The 27,284-nt window shown below is 38.7% G+C and overlaps 1 protein-coding gene across 1 annotated transcript in view; it reads left to right on the forward strand.

Moving 5' to 3' along the window:
* LOC138427957 (cytochrome P450 2C19-like) overlaps positions 1-27,284 on the forward strand; it is a 44,358-nt gene that overhangs the window by 9,702 nt on the left and 7,372 nt on the right. Inside the window, exons 4-7 of the mRNA XM_069568084.1 lie at positions 8,698-8,858; positions 10,039-10,215; positions 17,736-17,877; positions 21,923-22,110. Coding sequence (XP_069424185.1) covers positions 8,698-8,858; positions 10,039-10,215; positions 17,736-17,877; positions 21,923-22,110 — 668 coding nt within the window. The remainder of the gene's footprint in view (positions 1-8,697; positions 8,859-10,038; positions 10,216-17,735; positions 17,878-21,922; positions 22,111-27,284) is intronic.

The following is a 27,284-nucleotide window of genomic DNA, read 5'->3' on the forward strand; positions in this document are numbered from 1 at the left end:
TCACCAGTGAAACCATCTGGTTCTAGGCTTTTTTGTTGTTGTTGGGTTTTGATTATTGATTTGACAACTTATCATTTTTGGTTTGTGAGATTTTCTGTTTCGTCATGATTCAGTCCTAACAGCTTGTCTATCCATTTCTGCTATGCTATACAATTTGTTGACATCATAGTAGTTGCTTCAACATTTTTTGTATTTCTGTGGTATCAGTGGTAATGTCTCGTCTTCACTTTTGATTGTTTTTCATTTGAATTTTCTCTTTTTTAATTAAAAAATTTTAAATAGCATTTGTTATTTTGAGTGAGACTTTCTTGTACACCTTTTCATCCATTTATTTATTTGTTGTGTTTTGGCTGCGTGGCATGTGCGATCTTTGTTCCCTGACCAGGGATCAAACACATGCCCCCTGTATTGGAAGTGCAGTCTCAACCATTGGACTGCCACGGAAGTCCCTGCCTTCTCTCTCTCTCTCTGTCTTTTTTAGATAATCTAGGTAAAGGTTTGTCAGTTTTTCTTTGAATTTCTATGCTAGAGGTAATGGTGGTTTATGCACCACCTCTACATTACTGTATTATTCTGGATTCGTCTATATATTTACCTATATCAGCAGGCTTTATACTTTTGCGTTTTTGTGTTGCTGTTCTGTGCCCCATTGTTTCAACTTTAATGACACATTTTAGCATTTCTTGTAAGACATGTCTAGTGGTGATGAACACCTTCAGCTTCTATTTGTCCTTTTTGGAGAATTGTTTTGCCAGATATGTTAAGAGTTTTCTTGGTTGACAATTTTTTTTCTTTTTGCTTTATCATTCCACTCATTTCTGGCCTCCAACATCTCTGCTTAGAAACCTGTTGTTAGTTGTATGATGCTTCTGTTGTAAGAGACAAATAACTATTTCCTTGCTGCTATCACACTTCTCTCTTTATCTTTGACTTTTGACAATTTGATTACAATATCTTTCAATGTGGATTCTTTTGTTCATCCTAGTTAGAGTGTGTTGGCCTTCTAGAATCCGAGTGTCAGTTTTTCCCCTGATATGGAAAATTTTTGCTACTATTTCTTCAAATAAGCTTTCTGTCCCTTTCTGTCTCTCTTCCCCATAATATGCATATTGATATAGTTATTGGTATTCTCTAAGTTCCTTAGGATTTCTTCATTCTTTTTCATATTTTTCCCTTTTGATCTTCTGATTAAATAATATTAGCATGGGCTTAGTTACTCTGAGCCATATGGGATCTTAGTTTCCCAACTGGGAATGGAACCCATGTCTCCTGTATGTGAAGGTGGATTCTTAACCATTGGACTTCCAAGGACATCCTTGTTTGATTCTTTTTTGTATTTTGTCTCTTTGTTGACAGTCTCATTTTGTTCATGAATCATCCTCTTGAACTGATGAAGCATCTTTATCACATTTTTAAAAATTATTTGTTCATATAAGTAATATCTCCATTTCTTTAGGGTCAGTTTCTAGAGATTTATTTTCTACCTTTGAGCCATGTTTCCTGCTTCTTTTTGTGTTTTGTGACTTCATGTTAAAATCCAGGATTTTGAAAGAAAAAAAAAAAAGCCAACCTTCCCACTCTTTTTTTTTTTTCTTAAATGGGTAGTTCACAGCTCATTCTGCCTTCTTTTTTAATTATTTAAATTTAATTAATTTATTTTAAATTGGAGGATAATTGCTTTACATTATTGTGGCCCAGTCTTTATATGAGGCAAAATTCTCACAAGGTATCTTCGCTAGGCATTCTGGGGGCCTCTGAAATCTTTTCCTTTTGAAAATGAAGATGCAGCTTCTCTGGCCTTGAATGTAGAATTTCACAATTAGTGAAGCTTGCCAAATTCATTTCAGGTAATCTCTTGTTCCCTTTGTTTTCTGTCTGAAGCAAGTTCCCCCTTAGTACCCTGAATCAGATGAGACAGATACCATTCCTTTGGGTAGCCCTGCAAAAAGCCAGAGCACCAGGTGCAAGCTCTACTCCTCTCCCAACCCCTTCAAGAAGAATCCTGAAGTGGTTCACCTTCTCTAGATTGTGTCAAGCCATGCTGGCCACAGCAAACCACTATCCTCACTTTCCAGAACAAAGCTAGTGGAGGTGATGGAATACCAGTCGAGCTGTTTCAAATCCTGAAAGATGATGCTGTGAAAGTGCTGCACTCAATATGCCAGCAAATTTGGAAAACTCAGCAGTGGTCACAGGACTGGAAAAGGTCAGTTTTCATTCCAATCCCAAAGAAAGGAAATGCCAAAGAATGCTCAAACTACCACACAATTTCACTCATCTCACATGCTAGTAAAGTAATGCTCAAAATTCTCCAAGCCAGGCTTCAGCAATACGTGAACCGTGAACTCCCTGATGTTCAAGCTGGTTTTAGTAAAGGCAGAGGAACCAGAGATCAAATTGCCAACATCTGCTGGATCATTGAAAAAGCAAGAGAGTTCCAAAAAAAAAAAAAAGATCTATTTCTGCTTTCTTGACTATGCCAAAGCCTTTGACTGTGTGGATCACAACGAACTGGAAAATTCTGAAAGAGATGGGAATACCAGACCACTTGACATGCCTCTTCAGAAACCCATATGCAGGTCAGGAAGCAACAGTTAGAACTGGACATGGAACAACAGACTGGTTCCAAATAGGAAAAGGAATACGTCAAGGCTGTATATTGTCACCCTGCTTATTTAACTTCTATGCAGGGTACATCATGAGAAACGCTGGCCTGGAAGAAACACAAGCTGGAATCAAGTTTGCTGGGAGATATATCAATAACCTCAGATATGCAGATGATACCACCCTTATGGCAGAAAGTGAAGAGGAACTCAAAAGCCTCTTGATGAAAGTGAAAGAGGAGAGTGAAAAAAATTGGCTTAAAGCTCAACATTCAGAAAACAAAGATCATGGCATCTGGTCCCATCACATTATGGAAATAGATGGGGAAACAGTGGAAACAGTGTCAGATTTTATTTTGGCGGGGGAGGGGGGGGGCTCCAAAACCACTGCAGATGGTGATTGCAGCCATGAAATTAAAAGACGCTTACTCCTTGGAAGAAAAGTTAGGACCAACCTAGATAGCATATTAAAAAGCAGAGACATTACTTTGCCAACAAAGGTCCGTCTAGTCAAGGCTATGGTTTTTCCTGTGGTCATGTATGGATGTGAAAGTTGGACTGTGAAGAAGGCTGAGCCTCAAAGAATTGATGCTTTTGAACTGTGGTGTTGGAGAAGACTCTTGAGAGTCCCTTGGACTGCAAGGAGATCCACCAGTCTATCCTAAAGGAGATCAGCCCTGGGATTTCTTTGGAAGGAATGATGCTAAAGCTGAAACTCCAGTACTTTGACCACCTCATGAGAAGAGTTGACTCATTGGAAAAGACTCTGATGCTGGGAGGGATTGGGGGCAGGAGGAGAAGGGGAAGACAGAGGATGAGATGGCTGGATGGCATCACTGACTCGATGGACGTGAGTCTGAGTGAACTCCAGGAGTTGGTGATGGACAGGGAGGCCTGGAGTGCTGTGATTCATGGGGTCGCAAAGAGTCGGACACGACGGAGAAACTGAACTGAACTGAACTGAACAGATCCTCACTTTCCTTCATTCTTACTGGTCCCAGACATCCATACTATCGTAGTTCTGAGAGCACCCCAAGTTATTTAAGACAGAAACCATTTCCTAAAGAAGCCCCTGAAAAGTCAGTTCATTGGATACATGCTTCATCCTTCTCTTTCTTGCAATGGAGCCTTCACCACCTTGGCCATTCTCTTCCAGCATTGAGTTGTGCCAGGTTGGGGGAGTTGCTAATACAGGAAAAATGAAATTGCACTGCTATAAGTTTTAATATGGCTATTCCTAGCTGTGTACTCATCTATGGTACTGCAACACTTTACTGGATTCTGAAAACCTCATTAAAATTTTTACTGCATTTATCATTTCTAAATCAGTGTTTCTATGGGAGAACAAGGGCTAGGTCACCATCTTCCTGATGTCACTCTGTCAGTATATTTTTTATTCAAGTAATTATTAATCTATAGATATGAACATTTTATCTCTCCACATTATGAATTTTCATTGATTATTTCATTACAGCAATTTTGTTTTATAGATCTCCTACCAAAAAAGAAAATTTTTCCTCTAATGTGATTTCTTTACTGGAAATATAATTTAGATTTAAATGATGCATTTACAACTGATTGAAATATACTATTCTGTTGCTAGCTACACAGAACAATATCCCAGATGTTCACATAGGGCAACTCTGCCCAAATAATTAATTTTTGATCTGAAAGGAAATGATTAACATTTAATTCCTAAGGAGACAATTTTAAAAAATTTTTCATAATTTACCTTTTCTGCTTCACTTACCTCAGATTTATATTTGAAATAGAAATTTTACATTTTATTCATATTTTTCTATGATCCAGCATATGTTGGCAATTTAATCTCTGGTTTCTCTGCCTTTTCTACATCCAACTTGTTCATCTGGAAGTTCTCGGTTCATGTACTGCTGAAGCCTAGCTTATAGGATTTTTTGGGTGACAGAATTCTGCTTCATTGACTCTGCTAACGTTTTTAACTGTGTATTGTTGTTTAGTCCCTTGGTTGTGTCTGACTCTTTGCGACCCCATGGACAGCAGCATGCCAGGCTTCCTTGTCCTTCACCATCTCCTGGAGCTTGCTCAAACTTATGTTCATTGAGTCAGTGATGCCATCCAACTATCTGGTCTTCTATCATGCCCTTCTCCTCCTGCCTTCAATCTTTCCAAACATCAGGGTCTTTTCAAATGGGTCAGTTCTTGGCATCAGGTGACCAAAGCATTGGAGCTTCAGCTTCAGCATCAGTCCTTCCAAAGAATATTCAGGGTTGATTTCCTTTAGATTGACTGATTTGGTTTCCTTGTAGTCCAAGGAACTCCCCCACAGTCTTCTTCAACACCACAGTTCAAAAGCATCAACTCTTCCACATTCAGCCTTCTTTATGGTCCAACTCTCACATCCATACATTACTACTGGAAAAACCATAGCTTAGACAAGGTGGAATTTTGTTGAAAAGTAATGTCTCTGTTTGATACTATGCTATCTAGTTTTGTCAAAGCTTTTCTTCCAAGGAGCACACGTCTTTTAATTTCATGGCTTCAGGCACCATCTGCAGTGATTTTGGAGCCCCCCAAAATAAAGTTTGTCACTGTTTCCATTGTTCCCCATTTATTTGTCATGAAGTGATGGGACCAGATAGTATGATTTTTGTTTTTTTAATGTTGAGTTTTAAGCCAACTTTTCCACTCTGCTCTTTCACCTTCATCAAGAGACTCTAGTTCTTCTTCACTTTCTGCCATAAGGGTTGTGTCATCTGCATATCTGAGGTTATTGATGTTTTTCCCAGCAATCTTGATTCCAGCTTGTGCTTCATCCAGCCCAGCATTTCCCATGATGTACTCCGCATAGAAGTTAAAGAGGCAGGGTGACAATAGACAGCCTTGTCATACTTATTTCCCAATTTTGAAAAGTCCATTGTTCTATTTCCAGTTCTAACTGTTGCTTCTTGACCTGCGTACAGGTTTCTCAGGAAGCAGGTGAGATGGTCTGGTATTCCCATCTCTTTAAGAATTTTCCAGTTTGTTGTGATCCACACAGTCAAAGGCTTTTGGTGTAGTCAATAAAGCAGAAGTAGATATTTTTCTGGAATTCTCTTGCTTTTTCTAAGAGCCAACGGATGTTGGCAATTTGGCCTCTTGTTCCTCTGCCTTTTCTAAATCCAACTTGAACATCTGGAAGTTCTTGGTTCACATACTGTTGAAGCCTTGCTTGGAGAATTTTGAGTATTATTTTGCTAGCATGTGAAATGAGTGAAATTGTACAGTAGTTTGAATATTCTTTGGCATTGCCTTTCTTTGGGATTGGAATGAAAACTGACCTTTTCCAGTCCTGTGGCCACTGCTGAGTTGTCCAAATTCACTGGTATATCGAGTGCAGCACTTTAACAGCATCATTTTTAAGGATTTGAAATAGCTCAGCTGGAAGTCCATCACCTCCAGTATCTTTTTCACACAATGTTTCCTAGGGCCCACTTGACTTCACACTCCAAGATGTCTGGCTCAAGGTGAGTGACCATACCATCGTAGTTATCTGGGTCATTAAGATCTTTTTTGTATTGTTCTTCTGTGTATTCTTGCTACCTCTCATAATATCTTATGGCTCGTGCCATTTCTGTCCTTTATTTTGACCATCTTTGCATGAAGTGTTCCCTTGCTATCTCCAATTTTCCTGAAGAGATCTCTAGTCTTTCCCATTCTATTGTTTTCCTCTATTTCTTAGCATTAATCACTTAGGAAGGCTTTCTTATTTCTCCTCGCTATTCTTTGGAACTCTTATTCAGGTGGGTAAAATTTTCCCTTTCTCCATTGACTGTGTGGCTCACAACAAACTGTGGAATGTTCTTAAGGAGATGGGAATACCAGGTCACCTAATATGGATTGACTGGTTTCATCTTCTTGCTGTCCAAGGGACTCTCAAGAGTCTTCTCCAGCACCACAGTTCCAAAGCATCAGCTCTTCAGCTCTCAGCTTTCTTTATTGTCCAACTCACACGTCTATACATGACTACTTTAAAAACCATAGCTTTGACTATATGGACCTGTGTGGGCAAAATGATGTCTCTGTTTTTTATTTTTTATTATTTTTTAAATATAAATTTATTTATTTTATTTGGAGGTTAATTACTTTACAATATTGTATTGGTTTTGCTGTACATCAACATGAATCCGCCACAGGTATACACGTGTTCCCCATCCTGAACCCCCTCCCAACTCCCTCCCCATACCCATCCCTCTGGGTCATCTCAGTGCACCAGCCCCAAGCATCCAGTATCACGCATCAAACCTGGACTGGCAATTCATTTCATATATGATATTATACATTTTTCAATGCCATTCTCCCAAATCATCCCACCCTCTCCCTATCCCACAGAGTCCAAAAAACTGTTCTATACATCTGTGTCTCTTTTGCTGTCTCACATCACTCATTATCAGAGAACTGCAAATCAAAACCACAATGAGGTACCATTTCACGCCAGTCAGAATGGCTGCAATCCAAAAGTCTACAAGCAATAAATACTAGAGAGGGTATGGAGAAAAGGGAACCCTCTTCCACTGTTGGTGGGAATGCAAACTCTCTCTGCTTTTTAAAACACTGTCTCACTTTGACATAGATATTCTGCCAAGGAGCTAGCATATTTTAATTTTGTGGCTGCAGTCTCTGATTTTGGAGCTAAAGAGCATGAAATCTGACACTGTGCCCACTTTATGCCAGTCTATTTGCCATGAAAAGATAGGATCAGATGCCATGACCTTAGTTTTTTGAATATTGAGTTTTAAGCCAGGTTTTTTCACTCTCCTCTTTCACCTTCATCAAGAAGCTCTTTAGTTCTTCTTCACTTTCTGTCATTAAAGTGGTATCATCAACACTGAATATGCTTTGGAAGGACTGATGCTGAAGCCGAAGCTCCAATACTTTGGCCAACCCAATGCAAAGAGTTGACTTATTGGAAAAGACCCTGATGGTGGGGGAAATTGAAGGCAAGGGGTGACAGAGGAGGAGATGATTGAATGATATCACTGACTCAATGGACATGAGCTTGAGCAAAGTCAGGGAGATAGCGATGGACAGAGAAGCCTGGCGTGCTGCAGTTTGTGAGGTCACAAAGAGACAGACATGACTTAGTGACTGAACAATAACAATTTATATTTTAGACAAGAAACCCATTTTATAAAAAGTTATTTTTCTTGTTCTCTTTTATTTTATTTGTTTTTTTTTTTAATTGGAGGATTTTTGCTTTACAATGTTGTGGTGGCCAACATTGTTCATTTGTATTAGTTTTTTTCTCATACAGCATGGATACTTGCTGCTTTTTAAATTAACCTCCAAATAAATAAATAAATTTATATTTTTAAAAAAGACCAAAAAAATCTGTTCCTTTAAATACATGAAATCACCTACAGTCTCTGTTTAACTTCCATGTTGATTCTAGAGATGATTCTTTCAACTATTCATTACATAAAGCATTTTGAGGTTCTCAACTATTCTCTTTTTTTCTTTATCAGTGCTTTATTTTCTACAGGCTTTGCAAACAGATAATATTCAGCGCTGATAAATTTAGGTTATTAAATGATATAAAAATAGTCTTTTAAACTGTTTTCTTTCTTTTTTTTTTCCCCCTTCAACTTAAGAGGCCCCTTAGGTGAAAAGAGTACATGTTAAAGCAGTGGATTTTAATTGATTTTTTTTTTCCAAAAACAATATTTACATAGGTGAATGTAGGTGAAATGACCTACTCAGGTTAAGGTAAAAGTGATGTGTTGATTTTATGCGTGTGGAATACTTTGCTATTAAGGCAATTAGCTGGTAAAATATTGCTTTGTGAAAATGGTAGTCACTCGGTTGTGTCTGACTCTTTGCAACCCCATGGACTATCCATGGAATTTTCCAGGCCAGAATACTGGAGTGGGTAGCCTTTTCCTTCTCCAAGGGATCTTTCCAACCCAGGGATCGAACCCAGGTCTCCCACACTGCAGGCAGATTCTTCACCAGCTGAGCCACAAGGAAGCCCAAAATATTGCTTTAGAGTTTCTAAAATTACCTTTACCTGTTATCTTAAATACAAATGTCTCGTGTATGTTTTAATGATGTGTTTAAATTGTTTGTTATTCTTTAGGGTTGCCCTGTGACCCCACTTTCATCCTGGGCTGTGCTCCCTGCAATGTGATCTGCTCCATTATTTTCCAGAACCGTTTTGATTATAAAGATCCGATTTTTCTAGATCTAATGGAAAAATTGAACGAAATCCTCAGGATTCTGAGCTCTCCATGGGTTCAGGTGAGGCCCACGTCCTTTCTTCTCTGGGAATCATTTCTGCTCTTTTCTCCATGAGGTCCAGATACACCAAGCTGTGAGGTTAATGTGTGAACAGCACAGTCCTGCCCAGAGCTTAGCATCACGGAGTGCTCATCTGTGGACAATGGTGGAGCCCTTTAATGATAGACAGGAAAATTTGTGCCCAGAATACAGAATTGTAATTCAGTCCTATTGACACTGTTCAGTGGTTTCCCCACCAATTTTCAAAGCCATTTTCCATAAACTATTTTGGTAGCTTCCTCAAAGCATGCCTACAGCAGTAGAAGGACATCCATGTCCTTCTGGAAAGCCTTCCATTGCCCACAAGCCTTGTCACCCAGTCATCACTTAAGTACTTCTTTGGCATATTAAGTTCGCAGAAATATCTGTGTTTGGAAAGGAAAAGAATGTCTCCTTCAACGGGGGAGAGTACTGCCAGGGGACACTGACTAGGATAGGAGTGTTTGGTGCTTCAATTGGCATCTTAACTGACAAGGTAATTGCTTTGGGGATGACAAAGGTGATTGGGGTTGTTTGGTGTAGGAACCACAAACCAACATCACAGGTGTACCTTTGCTGAGCTGACATGTTCTGCCCTCTACCTAAAAGACAATGATGTGATCTTGCAGAGGTCACTTAATTGCTCTGGGGGCCAGTGACTTTATCACACTGAGTTAAGTTTCGTGGTTTTTAGTATTCTTTCAGTCCTCAAATATGATCTTACGTTTGAGTCTATGAGACAACAGTAGAAACATCCAGGACCAGCTCTGGACTGTATATCAGATTGTCCAAACTCTCTTGACTACTGTCGTTTGTCATCTACAAAATGTGAGTCATAGTATTTCATGCCATCCCATATTTCATGGTAGAAGGGAAGATTGATATAACAAAATGAGATAATTTTATAACAGTGCTTTTATACTATACATATAATACACGATTATAGGAAATGATTATCATATTTGATACCTGGTCAGAATGTTCTCCCTCATAGATATCTATCAGTATAGCAAATTATGTACCTGTAAGGTAAGAATTTCCCTCAATACAGAGACCATATTATATTAATACTTATAACACCATTTCTGACAAGGTTTGGTCATATGGTATAGAAGTATTATTAAAGTGATCTTTATTTAATAAACAATTGTTTCTCTCCTAGGTTTGCAATAGTTTCCCTGCACTCATTGATTATTTACCAGGAAGTCATAACAAAGTAATTAAAAATGCTGCTGATTTAAAAAGTTATGTGTTGAAGAAAGCAATGGAACACAAAGCATCCCTGGATATTAACAACCCTCGGGACTATATTGATTGTTTCCTGATCAAAATGGAGCAGGTGAAATGTTAATAATCTGACCGATTGTACATTCTGTGGTTCATTGACTAGTTCTGTCTTTATCAGAGTTATTTTAATGGTCAGGGAAGCAATGCTGTCAAGCAGTTTAAATACATATTGTGTGCATGATAAGTAGAAAAATTGATCCTGCTCTTTGTGTAATAAGAATCTACCCAAAGAGAGACAGAATGACACCTCAGGTGAAATGTAAACAATTGCAAACAAATTGTTGTTTATTCACTAAGTTGTATCCTATTATTTTGAGAAAATACAAAATATCATGCTGTAATATGAAGATGGTCATGGTAATTTCACACACTGTGTGAGGGAATGGAAAATAATGACTTAAGGCAGCTGACCTTCCTGTATGTCCAGTGGTTGGAAATATAACAATATATTTGCATTGAAAGACAGGGGAGGGAATTTCAGATGGGTATATTCAGATGGGTGTATTCAGCAGTGCAGAGAAGTGTGATGGGAAAGAGTAGGTGGATGGAAGAGAGAAACCTTAATTGAGTGTAAAGTAAAATGGATTGACATAGATACGGAGTTGGAAGTTGGTGTCTGTGAGCACCATTTGTGGAAAAGACTGTTTCCCACATGAATCATCTTGACATCCTTGTTAGAAATCAGTTGACTCAAAATGTGGGGGTTTATTTGTGTAATCTCAATTCTATTTTGATAATCTCTGTCAGTCCTTACGTCAGTATCACATCATCTGGCGGTCTTAATTATTAGCTTTGTAGTTAGTTTTGAAATTGAGATGTCCTTTAACTTTGTTGTTCTTTCTAAAGATTGTTTTGGCTTTTGTGGTCTCTTAAACTTCCATGTGGATATTAGAATAAACTTGTCAAGGAGGCAAGAATATACAATGGAGTAAAGACAATCTCTTTAACAAGTGGTGCTGGGAAAACTGGTCAACCACTTGTAAAAGAATGAAACTAGATCACTTTCTAACACCGCACACAAAAATAAACTCAAAATGGATTAAAGATCTAAATGTAAGATCAGAAACTATAAAACTCCTAGAGGAGAACATAGGCAAAACACTCTCAGACATAAATCACAGCAGGATCCTCTATGATCCACCTCCCAGAATTCTGGAAATAAAAGCAAAAATAAACAAATGGGATCTAATTAAAATTAAAAGCTTCTGCACAACAAAGGAAACTATAAGCAAGGTGAAAAGACAGCCTTCTGAATGGGAGAAAATAATAGCAAATGAAGCAACTGACAAACAACTAATCTCAAAAATATACAAGCAACTCCTGCAGCTCAATTCCAGAAAAATAAACGACCCAATCAAAAAATGGGCCAAAGAACTAAATAGACATTTCTCCAAAGAAGCCATACGGATGGCTAACAAACACATGAAAAGATGCTCAACATCACTCATTATTAGAGAAATGCAAATCAAAACCACAACGAGGTACCACTTCACACCAGTCAGAATGGCTGCGATCCAAAAATCTGCAAGCAATAAATTCTGGAGAGGGTGTGGAGAAAAGGGAACCCTCCTACACTGTTGGTGGGAATGCAAACTAGTACAGCCACTATGGAGAACGGTGTGGAGATTCCTTAAAAAATTGCAAATAGAACTCCCTTATGACCCAGCAATCCCACTTCTGGGCATACACACCGAGGAAACCAGAATTGAAAGAGACACATGTACCCCAATGTTCATTGCAGCACTGTTTATAATAGCCAGGACATGGAAACAACCTAGATGTCCATCAGCAGATGAATGGATAAGAAAGCTTTGGTACATATACACAATGGAGTATTACTCAGCCGTTAAAAAGAATTCATTTGAATCAGTTCTGATGAGATGGATGAAACTGGAGCCGATTATACAGAGTGAAGTAAGCCAGAAAGAAAAACACCAATACAGTATACTAACACATATATATGGAATTTAGGAAGATGGCAATGACGACCCTGTATGCAAGACAGGGAAAGAGACACAGATGTGTATAACGGACTTTTGGACTCAGAGGGAGAGGGAGAGGGTGGGATGATTTGGGAGAATGACATTCTAACATGTATACTATCATGTGAAATGAATCGCCAGTCTATGTCTGACGCAGGATGCAGCATGCTTGGGGCTGGTGCTTGGGGATGACCCAGAAAGTTGTTATGGGGAGGGAGGTGGGAGGGGGGTTCATGTTTGGGAATGCATGTAAGAATTAAAGATTTTAAAATTTAAAAAAATAAATAAATAAATAAAAAAATAAACTTGTCAGTTTATACCAAGAAAGTGATTTTGCTAGGGATTGCAAAATTTTAGTTAGCCTATGCCTCTGGACTCAACTTCATGTGTGCTCCTCAGTGTTTTTTTCCCTCCTTAGATGGGGCAGGAAATCGAGAGTGGGCCAGAGCTGGGAATTTCACTTCTCCCACAGCTAGAGCTAACTGGATGGGATATTTCTCTACCCTCAGGTTGGTTAGTGTCTGATAAAACCCCAGCAGGTGAGGCTCTGGTTAACTAGCTTCTCTTGAGGACAGGCCTTCTTAAGACTTTATTTGGCTACTCAGTCTTGCAATATCTTTTTTCTTCTTTCACATTCAACATATTTGTGTATTTGGGTCTTAAGTGACTTTCTTGTAGACAATGTAGATTTTTATTTCTAATTTGAGGAATTAATATATTAAACATATAACATATTAGCTTTAGATGTACAACATAAAGATTCAATATATGCATGGATTGCCAAATGATCACCAAGATAAGTCTAATTAACATTCATCTCACATATAACTGCATTTTTTTCTTGTGATAAGAATTTTTAAGATTTACCTTCCTAGCAACTTGCAAATTTGCAATATAGTATTAACTACAGTTATCATGCTGTATAGCATATTCCTAGGACTTATTTATATTTTACAACTGGAAGTTTGTACTTTTTGCCCACGTTCATTCATTTTGACCTCTCTTCATCTCTGAGTCACCAACGTGTTCTCTGCATTTATGAGTTCAGATTTTTATTTTATAGTCCACATATGTGTGCATGCTCAGTCGCTCAGTTGTATCCAACTCTTTGTGACCCCATGGACTGTAGCCCACAAAGCTCCTCTGTCCATGGGATTCTCCAGGCAAGAATACTGAATAAGTTGCCATTTCCTACTCCAGGGGATCTTCCTGACCCAAGGATCGAACCCAAGTCTCTTGTGTCTCCTGCTTTGGTAAACAGATTATTTACCACTGCACCACTGGGAAAGCCCATAGTCCACGTATATGGTGAGATAATATGATATTTTATTTTCTCTTCCTGATTTATTCCATTTAGCATAATGCCTTCAAGTCCCGTCCATGCAATCATAAATGGCAGGATTTCCTTCCTTTTATGGCTATATTATATTCCATTATAAATAGGATATTTATCTACACAGTTTATAATGATTAGATGTAGTGAATGATTTACTTCAGTGTACTACTTTTTATTGTAAAAAGTACTATACCAGAAAGTTTCTGGTAAGTTTTTAAATTTTTGTGGTATTGTTCTTTTAGCTCCTGAATTTCTATTGGTTCTTTATTACAATGCTGTTCTCATTATTGATATTCCCTAATTGTTCTCATACTTTTCTGATATTCTTAGTTCCTCATACATTGCTTCCTTCATCTCTTTGCACATACCTAAGACATCTATCTTATAGTTTTTAATCTAGTAAATCCATTGTCTGGGTTTCCTCAACAGTGGTTTGTGTTAATTTTTTTTCAGTTGTTAATGGACCATACTTACATGATTTATATAATGTAATGTGGTAACTCTGGAAATAAGATTTTACACTCTTCTAACAATTGTTATTGTTATTTGATGAAGATTGTATTAATTCCTTTGTGTAGTAACTTTTCTAGATTATTTTTGCCAAGACTATTTTCTTATCTTGTGTGGTCACTTGACTCTCTGTTCTGTTATCTCCATAGTCAGATAGTGACCTTACAGAGATTCTCTTAAATACCTGTACCTAAATGTAAATGGGAAAAGAAAGCATTCTTTTTATGTTTTCAATGAAAGTCATGGAGATAGAAACAATGGCTGCTTTCTGTGCCAGCCTCCAATGTAGAAGAATGTGGTCCAGTTTCCTGTTCTGAGATCCGCTGGCTACACCACAAATAAAGTCCACACTCTCCATAACTGTCTGCCTTGGAACTGGGTTATGAGGAATGTTAGTCAGCATGGGAGATGTCACATTTATCAGACACTGCACTTAAGCACATCAGCTGCAAGTGTCTAACTAGTTTCCAGAGTCCCAAAGTAGTTGCTCAGACACTTTGTGCATGGCCAGTTGTTATTTCAGTGGAGGGATGGATTTTTGAAACTTCCTATCTGCCTTCTTTGTGACATTAAGTCAGTAATGCTATCATAATAATACTGAGTGCTTTTGATCTATATCAAGGAAGGTTTTTTATTTGTATGCATGCTAAGTCACTTCGGTACTATCTGTGGACTGCAGCCTGCCAGACTCCCCTGTCCATGGGATACTCCAGGCAAGAATACTGGAGTGGGTTGCCACACCCTCCTCCAAGAGATCTTCCCAACTCAGGGATCAAACCTGTGTCTCTTCTATCTACCTGCACTGGCCAGTGGGTTCTTTACCACTAGCACCACCTGGGAAGCCCTTTATTTATATAGGTTTTCTTTAATCTTTCAACATTGTTTTATATAATTCCTTTCAGCAGTATTTTCTATAGCCTAAGAATGATAGGCTATGTACACATAACGACTTTATCTTCAAATCCAATTCAAGAAATCAAAATACTAGTACTGTTTTATGAGTTCACTGCCTTTCTAACCGACTTTAGAATAGTTTTGAATTGACAAGCTTATAGCTTGTGTAAAGTCAAAGACGATAACTTTTTCTAAAAAGTATACTCATTCAGACTGTTTGGTCTCCCTTGAGGGCCTTTATTACTTAATATTAGACATGGCACTGGACCACTGGAGGTTGCAAATGCATCGTGAAATTAATACTGGCCTAAGGACAGGTTCACAGTGTTTTTGCATGTTAGCAGTCCCTTCTACTCAGTATTTAAAACAGCCTGCTCACTTTTACTTGTCAAGTGCTTTTTATGTTTGTTTGTTTTAATTCTGTGAAAAATGCCCTTGGTAATTTGATAGGGATTACATTGAATCTGCAAGGAGATCCAACTAGTCCATTCTGAAGGAGATCAGTCCTGGGTGTTCTTTGGAAGGAATGATGCTAAAGCTGAAACTCCAATACTTTGGCCATCTCATGCAAAGAGTTGACTCATAGGAAGACTCTGATGCTGGGAGGGATTGGGGGGTAGGAGGAGAAGGGGATGACAGAGGATGAGATGGCTGGATGGCATCACCAACCTGATGGATGTGAGTCTGAGTGAACTCCGGGAGTTGGTGATGGGCAGGGAGGCCTGGTGTGCTGCAATTCATGGGGTCGCAAAGAGTTGGACACGACTGAGTGACTGAACTGAACTGAACTGAACATTGAATCTGTAGATTGCCTTGGGTAGTATAGTCATTTTCACAATATTGATTCTTCTGATCCACGAACATGATATATCTCTCTATTTGTTTATGTCATTTTTGATTTTTTCATTGGGATCTTATAGTTTTCTGAGTACAGATCTTTTGCCTCATTAGGTAGGTTTATGCCTAGCTACTTTATTCTTTTAGGTCTGATGGCAAATGAGTCTGTTTCCTTGATTTCTCGTTCTGATCTTTCATTGTTAGTGTATAGGAATGAAAGAGATTTCTTTTCTATGTATTAATTTTGTATCCTGCAACTTTACCAAATTCATCGATGAGTGCTAGTAGTTTTATGGTAGCATATTTAGGATTTTCTGTGTATAATATCATGTATAATACCATTGGTTGCAATGTGGTGGGTGCGTGCTCAGTCATGTTCAATCCATTGGTTATTTAATAACATATTGTTCAGCCTCCATTTGTTTGTGTTTTATACACTTTTTTCTGTAATTGATATCTAATCTCATAGCCTTGTGGTTGGAAAAGTTTCTTGATATGATTTCAATTTTCTAAAATTTACTGAGTTTTGATTTGTGACCCAAGATGATATCCTGGAGAATGTTCCATGTGTGCTTGACAAAAAAAGTGTATTCTGCTGCCTTTGAATGGAATTTCCAATTAATATCTAGGACAGTAAGTTTATCTAGTCTAATGGGTTATTTAAGGCTTGTGTTTCCTTAATTTTCTGTCTGGATGATCTGGCCAGTGCTATAAGTTTAAGTTGCCTACTATTATTTTGTTAGTATAGATTTTCCCTTTAATGGATGTTAACATTTGCCTGGGAGAAGGCAATAGCAACCCACTCCAGTACTCTTGCCTGGAAAATCCCATGGATGGAGGAGCCTGGTAGGCTGCAGTCCATGGGGTCGCTAGGAGTCGGACACAACTGAGCGACTTCACTTTCATTTTCACTTTCATGCATTGGAGAAGAAAATGGAAACCCACTCCAGTGTTCTTGCCTGGAGAATCCCAGGGATGGGGGAGCCTGGTGGGCTGCCATCTCTGGGGTCGCAAAGAGTCAGACACAACTGAATTGACTTAGCAGCAGCATTTGCCTGACACACTGAGGTGCTCCTATGTTGGGTGCATATGTACTTATAATTGTTACATCTTCTTGGATTGATCCTTGATCATTATGTCCTTCCTTGTCTCTTATAACAGTATTTATTTAATTTATTTGTTTATCTTTATTTATTTGGCTGTGCCAGGTGTTAGTTGTGGCATGCAGGATCTTCTAATTGTGGCATGTGAACACTTAGCTGCAGCATGTGAGATTTAGTTTCCCAACTAGGGATCAAACCTGGGCCCCCTGCATTGGGAGTGCAGAATCTTAGTCACTGGACCACCAGGGAAACCCCAGTCTTTATTTTAAAGTCTATTTTGTCCGATATGAATATTGCTACTCCAGCTTTCTTTTGATTTCCATTTGTATGGAAATCACTTTCAATCTATCAAATACTTGTTTTGAGTAAGAAAGAGGAAGTGTACCAGTAAGCTTCTATTTATATCTTGCTGGCAAAAAATTAAGCTGCATAGCCTGAAAGTGAATGTGTTAGTCACTCGGCTGTGTCTGCCTCTTTGCAACTTCACGGACTGTAGCCCACCAAGCTTCTCTCTGTCCATGGAATACTCCAGGCAAGAATACTGGAGTGGGTAGCCATTCCAATATCCAGGGGATGGAGAAGCTATTGCCTTCTCCAGAGGATCTTCCCTACCCAGGAATCAATCGTGAGTCTCCTGTATTGCAGGAAGTTTCTTTACTATCTGAACCACTACCTAAATGCAGAAAAGGCTGATGAATGGAACTTTTAGGCAAATGAGGAATAAGGCAGGAGAAAATGACATTTAAGTCAACTGATCTATAGTATTTTGTTTTTCTACACAGTGGTTTTTTCCCTATGATTGCCCAGTAGTTTGTATGTTGCCTTAACTTTAAAACACCATGAGCTATTTTGGATTAAGGGCAATTCTGATAAACTAGCTTGTCAAACAACTTTATCAAATCATTCCTAGGAAAAACAAAATCAACAATTGGAGTTTACTTTGGAAAACTTGACAACCACTGTATTTGATTTGTTTGGAGCTGGGACAGAGACGACAAGCACCACTCTGAGATATGGGCTCCTCCTGCTGTTGAAGCACCCAGAGGTCACAGGTATGGTTCATGGTGAGCAGGGTGACTGCAGAAGAGATATTGGAAAGAGACTGGGAGTGTTTTCCATCTTGTCGCTCTTAGAGAATTATGTAAATCTCTGTTTGAGCAGCTTAATGTTTTCAGTTTTAATGAAGGGATGGTATTGGGACATCTTTACATAATACAGGAGGATGACAGACAGAAGTGAAACACTGTGGAAAATAAAAGCAATAAAGCAGCATCTGGATTTCATGGGAGGTCATGTGTAGCAGGCACTCCCAGCATGAATTGGCCTGGGGCTGCACAATGTGTTTATTATGGAAAGGCCAATTTGTTGCCACCTCATTCTGAAAATGCAATGTTCTAAAGTTTTCTAGAGGGAAAATGGAAGCACTCCTTGCTGCTGCTGCTGCTGCTGCTAAATCGCTTCAGTCCTGCCCGACTCTGTGTGACCCCATATGGCAGTCCACCAGGCTTCTCTGTCCCTGGGATTCTCCAGGCAAAAATACTGGAGTGGGTTGCCATTTCCTTCTCTGGATACTCAGTTCAGTTCAGTTCAGTCACTCAGTTGTGTCTGACTCTTTGAGACCCCATGAATCCCAGCACGCCAGGCCTCCCTGTTCATCACCATCTCCCGAAGTTCACTCAGACTCATGTCCATAGAGTCCGTGATACTGAAGCCTAAATGGAAATCCTAGAAATTTAGTGGGTGGCCAGATATAATGTCTACTTTCTGGGAAATGATCTAAAAATTTAGATTCACAAGAAATTGTACTATTCAGGTTTAAGGTGCCTGTAAAGGTATTTTATTAGTCCAGAAGTCTGGTTCTAGAGAAACAGTGCTTGCCAAAATAAGAACTTTGGTAATCTACAGTTTTATCTTTTACAAAGAACATTATATAAGACATTTACATTTAAAGAGTTATGATTATTCATAGCAATTTAGAAACAATCTCCTGTCATGTGTCAGGATGTCTCTACAATGACTATGAACTATTCTAGATGAGAATCAGTCTTCTAAAGTTGGACAAGAAGAAGCCAGGAAACAGCAACAGATAGATCTTTAACAAATTTCTAAAACACAGAGAACATATTGAGGGGTGATAATAAAGTCAGTAGAGAAGATGAAGTTGTATCCTAAATATTAGAAAAGGAAGATACTTCTCTGCTAGCTCAGTTGGTAAAGAACCCACCTGCAATGCAGGAGACCCAAGTTTGATTTCCGGGTCAGGAAGGTTCCCCTGGAGAAGGGATAGGCTGCCCAGTCCAGTATTCTTGGACTTCCCTGGTAGCTCAGATGATAAAGAATCCATCTCCAATGTGGCCTGAGTTTGATCCCTGGGTTGGGAAGATCCCATGGAGGAAGGCATGACAACCCACTATAGTATTCTTGCCTGGAGAATCCCCATTGACAGAGGAGCCTGGCGGGCTACAGTCCATGGGGTTGCAGAGAGTCAGACACAATTGTGTGACTAAGCACAGCACAGAGAAGATTAAGATTTCTGCCCTAAATATCAGAAAAGGAAGATACATAATTAGGAAAAATTGTTTATATCCTTACCAGCCTGTAAGTTTCCGCATTTAGAAGTAGCAGGTGACAAACAGAAGAGGGGGAGACAAAGGCTGATAAGAGTAGCTCACCTAGCCACAACTCTTTGACAACTCCTTAGTGGCTCAGAAGGTAAAGAGTCTGACTGCAGTGAAGGAGACCCAGGTTCGATCCCTGGATCGGAAAGGTCCTCTGGGGAAGGGAAAGGTAATCCACTCCAGTATTCTTCCCTGGAGAATTCCATGGACAGAGGAACCTGGAAGGCTACAGTCCATGGGATCACAAAGAGTTGGACATGACTGAGACACTAACACTTTCACTTTATCAGATCACTGTGTTCCCCCAGTCGGATGAGAGAAGAGGATCTCTCTAGGGAAGTGAAATCTAAGAGGCCCTACGCCCAGGACACTGGGCAGAGACAGGAGGAAACAGTGAGGTCACAGCATGGAAGAAAATTTAGGGAAGCATCCACATCTTGAATTCAGACTCAGCTCTGTTCTGCATCATGCTTCCTGAAATTCAGCAGCAAGAGAAAAACTCAAAAGAGTGAACACTCTGGAGAAAAGACCTCTAAATATTGCCAGGTAGATAGATAATTCTCTTGATATGTCTAACAGAGTGAATGAAATAAAAACATTCACCTCAAGATAGAGGGTCATGAAATTTCAGAACACCAGGATAAAAGAGAAAATAGCAAAAACTTTCAGGAAATGTAGCAGGTCATAGATAAAGGATTAGAGTTCACAACAGCATCAGAATTCAAGAGCAACTATCAAACTGGGTATTGATTTTATAAAGGGTATTTTCAGACCAGTGTGTCTGACAAAATTTTTACCCACTCTTTCCCTTTTCTCATCCAAATTCCTGAAGTCATGTCACAGGAAGTCATGGCTCCAGAAATCTTGAGAACTCATGAAGGAGAATGAAATTGTCAGGGCTATAGCTAGGTATCAGGCATAGAAAATACCTGCTTCAAAATGGATTAGATAGATAAAGCAGCTATGAAGGGAGACACCAAACAAAAGAGAAGTGATTGATGATCTGAGATTTCCTTATAAAAGGAAAACTGTTCTTTGGAGTTTGGAATATTTATCTCAGTATTTGGGAATAATTCTAGATCAAAATGCAGAAATTTATAAGATGAAATAAAGAGACATATTTAAGTCCAAGAAAATACAAAAAATGTAACGTAATCATAGTTGTCTGATCAGGAAGCTTTGTTTATGTAGCCAGAATGATGATAAAATGAAATTCTAACAGCCAAAAGTTGTGACCTAAATATATTGGGGGAAATGGAGTAACAGGAATTATGTGTGTTATGTGTGTTCTATATGAAGTGGAGATGGAGCTATACTAATAAATTCTCACCTCCCACAGGACAATATTGTCTAGAAATAGGTATGTTAAAAATAGAAATAGTGAATTATTATTTAGAAATATAGCATCAATTTCAGAAGAAACTGCTAGAATACTCAGTGTGGTGGCTTATGGAAATTGGAAGATGAAAAGAGTATCATTGCAAATTGTACAAATACACAAAAAGATGTAAAATTTAACTTTTCTACCTCTATATTATTTTGTTAAAAATTAACATCTGATTCCTGTTTTTCTTTCAGCAAGGACTATAATTCTTGAGGTTATGTTTTGTTTATATTTTGAAACAGTTCATCATTTGTTTTATCATGTATGTTAATATAAAGATATGTATAGATGTATCTTAAGCACAGTTTGTAGGAAACGTACATACATCTATATTACGGTCATTTTCTCTCTATGTCTGGGTGTAGTTCTGGGCATGTAACTGACTTTTGTTTTAATTTTTGTTTATTTATTCATTTAGTTTTGGCTGTGCTGGGTCTTTGTTGTTGCATGTCAGCTTCCTCTAGTTTTAGCGACTGGGGCTGCTTTCTAGTTGCTGCATTCAGGCTTCTCCTTGTGATGGCTTCTCTTGTGGCGCACAGGCTCTAGGGCACACAGGCTTCAGTAGTTACAACATGTAGGCTCAGTAATTGCAAGGCATGGGCTCAGTTGCCCCACAGTATATGGAATCTTCCCAGAACAGAGATTGAACATGTGCTCCCTGCATTGGCAGGCAGATTCTTATCCACCAGGGGAGTCCTAACTGATGTTTATAATGATGTTGGAATACCTTCATAATGTTTCATGTATCCCTGAATTCAGTCCTAAATATTCATTGGAAGGACTGATGCTGAAGCTGAAACTTCAATACTTTGGCCACCTGATGTGAAGAATTGACTCACTGGAAAAGACCCTGATGCTGGGAAAGTTTGAAGGTGGGAGGAGAAGGAGACGACAAAGGATGAGATGGTTGGATGGCATCACCGACTCAATGGACATGAGTTTGAGCAAGCTCCAGGGGAGCCTGGTGTACTGAGGTCCGTGGGATCGCAAAGAGTCGGACATGACTGAGTGACTGAACTGAACTGATCCCTGAACTGGTAGGCAAATGTGATATGAGTTTTTCTTTGTTGCATTAGTCATACTATCTCTTATCAGCTAAGGTCCAGGAAGAGATTGACCATGTGATTGGAAGACACCGGAGCCCCTGCATGCAGGACAGAAGCCACATGCCCTACACGGATGCCGTGGTCCATGAGATCCAGAGATACATTGACCTGGTCCCTTCCAGTCTGCCCCATATGGTGACGCATGACATTGAATTCAGAAACTACATCATCCCCAAGGTTAGATTGGTTCTCTTACAGTGACTTCAGTGGTCTTGACATTCCCATTTCGTGGTATGTGTGCAATCCTTAATGAACACAGATGAGAGAAGCACTAAAATCATATGTGAGGCAATTCAATGGTTTGTGTATTGTTTCCAGGTTAGTCTAGAAAGCTTTATAACAGACTTTGACAGGTAGCAGTGTAAGTCTTCCAAATTTGTTCTGCTTTGTTAATATTGTTTTTCTGATCTTAGCTGTTTACTTTTCCAAACAATGTTAGTACTAGTTTGTCAATTTATCAAAGCTCTCTGCTGGGATTTTTATCAGTGTTACATTAGGTCTATTTAGAAAGGTTTAACATCATGACTCATTTTATCTTTGTGTTAATAAATCTGGTATATACTTCCAGTTTTGGGGGGTTTATAGTTCTCTCAAAATTTTTCAGTGTACTGGTTGGCTTGCAAATCTTTTGTTTTGTTTCCCCCCTAGGTGCTGAATATCATTCTTGCTTTTATAAACTTTTTAGTCTTTTCTATTTCTTTTAACTGGAATATGGGAATATAATCAGCTTTTATCATTTGATGAATTTAATGGCAGGAAACTTGCTAATTTTAAAATCATTACTAATAATCTTTCTCTAAATTAATTGCAATTTCTATATACATTGCCCTGTAATCTGGGTTAATATCCATGTTTCATCTTTGTTTCATTTCTGATCTACAGGAGAGTGGAGGTTAACCTCTCACTACTGAGCATGTTTTATGTATATTTTGGTAGATTTAAAAAATTAGATTAGGAAAATTTATCCTCTTTATTTCTTATGATTTATAGGTTATAATTGCTATACAATTTTTCATATTGATTTCTGCAACTATTGTTATGATTGTATGGCCTTAATTTCCCACTAAATATACATATTATAAGTATACACTCAGCTGAATTTGGTTTGCCACATTTTGTTCAGAATTTCTCTGTTTAGAGTAAAGAATTTTGGTCTACTCTATTTCTTCCTCAAATTTTTCTTGTCAGATTTCTGATATTAAGATAATGTTGTCCTTATAAAGTGAGATGAGAAATATTCCCTATGGTGGGCATATTTTATAAGTCTTCCCTTCTTCTACTTGTGGTCACCTAGCTGTGCTTTTGAAGTGCCTAATAACTTTTTGTTGAGTATCAATTGTTATAAATGAGAAAATGCTGAGTTTCAGATGATGTTTATATTCTTCCACAAAAAGTTCATCCTTCTCCTAGTGGATATTTGGAATGATATAACACCTCCCTTTTACGTAAAATGTGGGCATTGACACAGACTAAAATTATTAATAACTTTGGATGTTAAGGTGGTGGAAGCATGAGTCTTAACCATTGGACCACCAGGGAGGTCCCCCCAGCCTGTATTTCAGTTTTTCCCACCTTTACTGGAATATCCTTTATGGTCTTCTTTTCCCCTTTTTAATTCACTATCCAGCCAAAGAACAAGCATGAAATCTGGCTATCTTCACTTTTTAGTCTTCCAATATGAGTTCTCTTTGCCCTCTTTGTTTTCTTTCAGTACATTTCACTTTGTGAAGTGTCCAGGCCAATACTCACGTAAAATATTCTTCAAGCTGGTTCTCTAGAAATTAGATTCCAGTTATGACTGGGCAAGAGAACTACATAGGTGCTTTGCATATCCCACTGAAATTTGTTGGGAAGAGGGAGGCCACATCATGTCACTTACCTTGTTATTGGTTATGCACTGTTGCTCACATAATAAAATAGTATCTGTCAGATTTTTCCATGGCCTATGTCGTGACTTTTTTTTACACTTAATTAATAAAAATCTATGGCAAAGTACTAGAACTTAATAAATTTCATGCTTATCATTCACCCTACAGTTTTAGCATTAATAGGTAAATGTTGCTTAAGTCAGTGACCCTAAGGTGAATTGTTATAAAATGATCTTTCTACTTTTTTCATGCTTTCTGTATGTTTCCTTTTTAATTTTATTTTTTCATTAATTAATTAATTTATTTTACTTTACAATATTGTATTGGTTTTGCCATATATTGACGTGAATCTGCCATGAATGTACATGTGTTCCCCATCCTGAGCCCCCCTCCCACCTCCCTCCCCATACCATCCCTCTGGGTCATCCCAGTACACCAGACCCGAGCACCCTGTATTATGCATCAAACCTGGACTGGCGATTTGTTTCACATATGATATTTTACATATTTCAATGCCATTACTCATATCATCCCTCCATCATCCTCTCCCACAGAGTCCAAAAGACTGTTCAATACATCTGTGTCTCTTTTGCTGTCTCGCATACAGGGTTATCATTACTTTTTTTCTAAATTCCACATATATGTATTAGTATACTGTATTTTTGTTTTTCTTTCTGGCTTACTTCACTCTGTATAATAGGCTCCAGTTTCATCCACCTCATTTGAACTGATTCAAGTATATTCTTTTTAATGGCTGAGTAATATTCCATTGTGTATATATACCACAGCTTTCTAATCCATTCATCTACTGATGGACATCTAGGTTGCTTCCATATCCTGGCTCTTATAAACAGTGCTGTGATGAATATTGGGGTACACGTGTCTCTTTTGACTCTGGTTTCCTCAGTGTGTATGCCCAGCAATGGGATTACAGGGTCGTATAACAGTTCTATTTCCAGTCTTTGAAGGAATCTCCACACTGTTCTCCATAGTGGCTGTACTAGTTTGCATTCCCACCAACAGTGTAAAAGGGTTCCCTTTTCTCCACACCTTTCCGTCATTTATTGTTTGTAGACTTTTGGATATCAGCCATTCTGACTGGCATGAAGTCGTTCTTCATTGTGATTTTGACTTGCCTTTCTCTGATAAAAGTGATGTTGAGCACCTTTTCATGTGTTTGTTAGCCATCTCTATGTCTTCCATGGAGAAATGTTTGTTTAGTTCTTTGGCCCACTTTTTGATTGGGTCGTTTATTTTTCTGGAATTGAGCTGCATTAGTTGCTTGTATATTTTTGAGATTAATTCTTTGCCAGTTACTTCATTTGCTTTATTTTCTCCCATTCTGAAGGCTGTCTTTTCACCTTGCTTACAGTTTCCTTTGTTGTGCACAAGCTTTTAATATTAATTAGGTCCCATTTATTTATTTTTGCCTATATTTCAAATATTCTGGGAGGTAGGTCATAGAGGATCCTGCTATGATTTATGTCGGAGAGTGTTTGCCTATGTTTTCCTCTAGGAGTTTTACAATTTCTGGTCTTACGTTTAGCTCTTTAATCCATTTGAGTTTATTTTAATGTAAGATGTTAGAAAGTGTTCTAGTTTCATTCTTTTACAAGTGGTTGACCAGTTTTCCCAGTATCACTTGTAAAAGAGATTGTCTTTTCTCCATTGTATATTCTTGCCTCCTTTGTCAAAGATAAGATTTCCATAGGTGCATGGATTTATCTCTGGGCTTTCTATTTTGTTCCAGTTCAGTTCAGTCGCTCAGTCGTGTCTGACTCTTTGCAACCCAGGCAGGCCTCTCTGTCCATCACCAACTCCCAGAGTTCACTCAGACTCACGTCCATCAAGTCAGTGATGCCATCCAGCCATCTTGTCCTCTGTCGTCCCCTTCTCCTCTTGCCCCCAATCCCTCCCAGCATCAGAGACTTTTCCAATGAGTCAACTCTTTGCATGAGGTGGCCAAAGTACTGGAGTTTCAGCTTTATCATCCTTCCTTTAAAGAAATCCCAGGGCTGATCTCCTTCAGATTGGACGGGTTGGATCTCCTTGCAGTTCAAGGGACTCTCAAGAGTCATCTCCAACACCGCAGTTCAAAAGCATCAATTCTTTGGTGCTCAGCCTTCTTCACAGTCCAACTCTCACATCCATACATGACCACTGGAAAAACCATAGCCTTGACTAGACGGACCTTAGTCGGCAAAGTAATGTCTCTGCTTTTGAATATGCTGTCAAGATTGGTCATAATTTTCTTCCAAGGAATAAACGTCTTTTAATTTCATGGCTGCAATCACCATCTGCAGTGATTTTGGAGCCCCCCCAAAATAAAATCTGACACTGTTTCCACTGTTTCCCCATCTATTTGCCATGAAGTGATGGGACTGGATGCCATGATCTTCATTTTCTGAATGTTGAGCTTTAAGCCAACTGTTTCACTCCCCTTTCACTTTAATGAAGAGGCTTTTTAGCTCCTCTTCACTTTCGGCCATAAGGGTGGTGTCATCTGCATATCTGAGGTTATTGATATTTCTCCCGGCAGTCTTGATTCCAGCTTGTGTTTCTTCCAGTCCAGAGTTTCTCATGATGTACTCTGCATATAAGTTAAATAAGCAGGGTGACAATATACAGCCTTGACGTACTCCTTTTCCTATTTGGAACCAGTCTGTTGTTCCATATCCAGTTCTAACTGTTGCTTCCTGACCTGCATACAGATTTCTCAAGAGGCAGGTCAGGTGGTCTGGTATTCCTATCTCTCTCAGAATTTTCCACATTTTATTGTGATCCACACAGTCAAAGGCTTTGGCATAAAGCAGAAATAGATGTTTTTCTGAAACTCTCTTGCTTTTTCCATGATCCAGCAGATGTTGGCTTGAGCATTACTTTACTAGCATGTGAGATGAGTGCAATTGTGCGGTTTGAGCATTCTTTGGCATTGCCTTTCTTTGGGATTGGAATGAAAACTGAAAACTGACCTTTTCCAGTCCTGCGGCCACTGCTGAGTTTTCCAAATTTGCTGGCATATTGAGTGCAGTACTTTCACAGCACCATCTTTCAGGATTTGAAATAGCTCTACTGGAATTCCATCACCTCCACTAGCTTTGTTCATAGTGATGCTTTCTACGGCCCACTTGACTTCACATTCCAGGATGTCTGGCTCTAGATGAGTGATCACACCATTGTGAATATATGGGTCGTGAAGATCTTTTTTGTACAGTTCTTCTGTGAATTCTTGCCGCCTATTCTTAATATCTTCTGCTTCTGTTAGGTCCAGACCATTTCTGTCCTTTATGGAGCCCATCTTTGCATGAAATGTTCCCTTGGTATCTCTAATTTTCTTGAAGAGATCTCTAGTCTTTCCCATTCTGTTGTTTTCCTCTATTTCTTTTCATTGATTGCTGAAGAAGGCTTTCTTATCTCTTCTTACTATTCTTTGGAACTCTGCATTCAGATGCTTATATCTTTCCTTTTCTCCTTTGCTTTTCA

The sequence above is a fragment of the Ovis canadensis genome, chromosome 22 (assembly GCF_042477335.2).
Source record: "Ovis canadensis isolate MfBH-ARS-UI-01 breed Bighorn chromosome 22, ARS-UI_OviCan_v2, whole genome shotgun sequence".
NCBI lineage: Eukaryota > Metazoa > Chordata > Mammalia > Artiodactyla > Bovidae > Ovis > Ovis canadensis.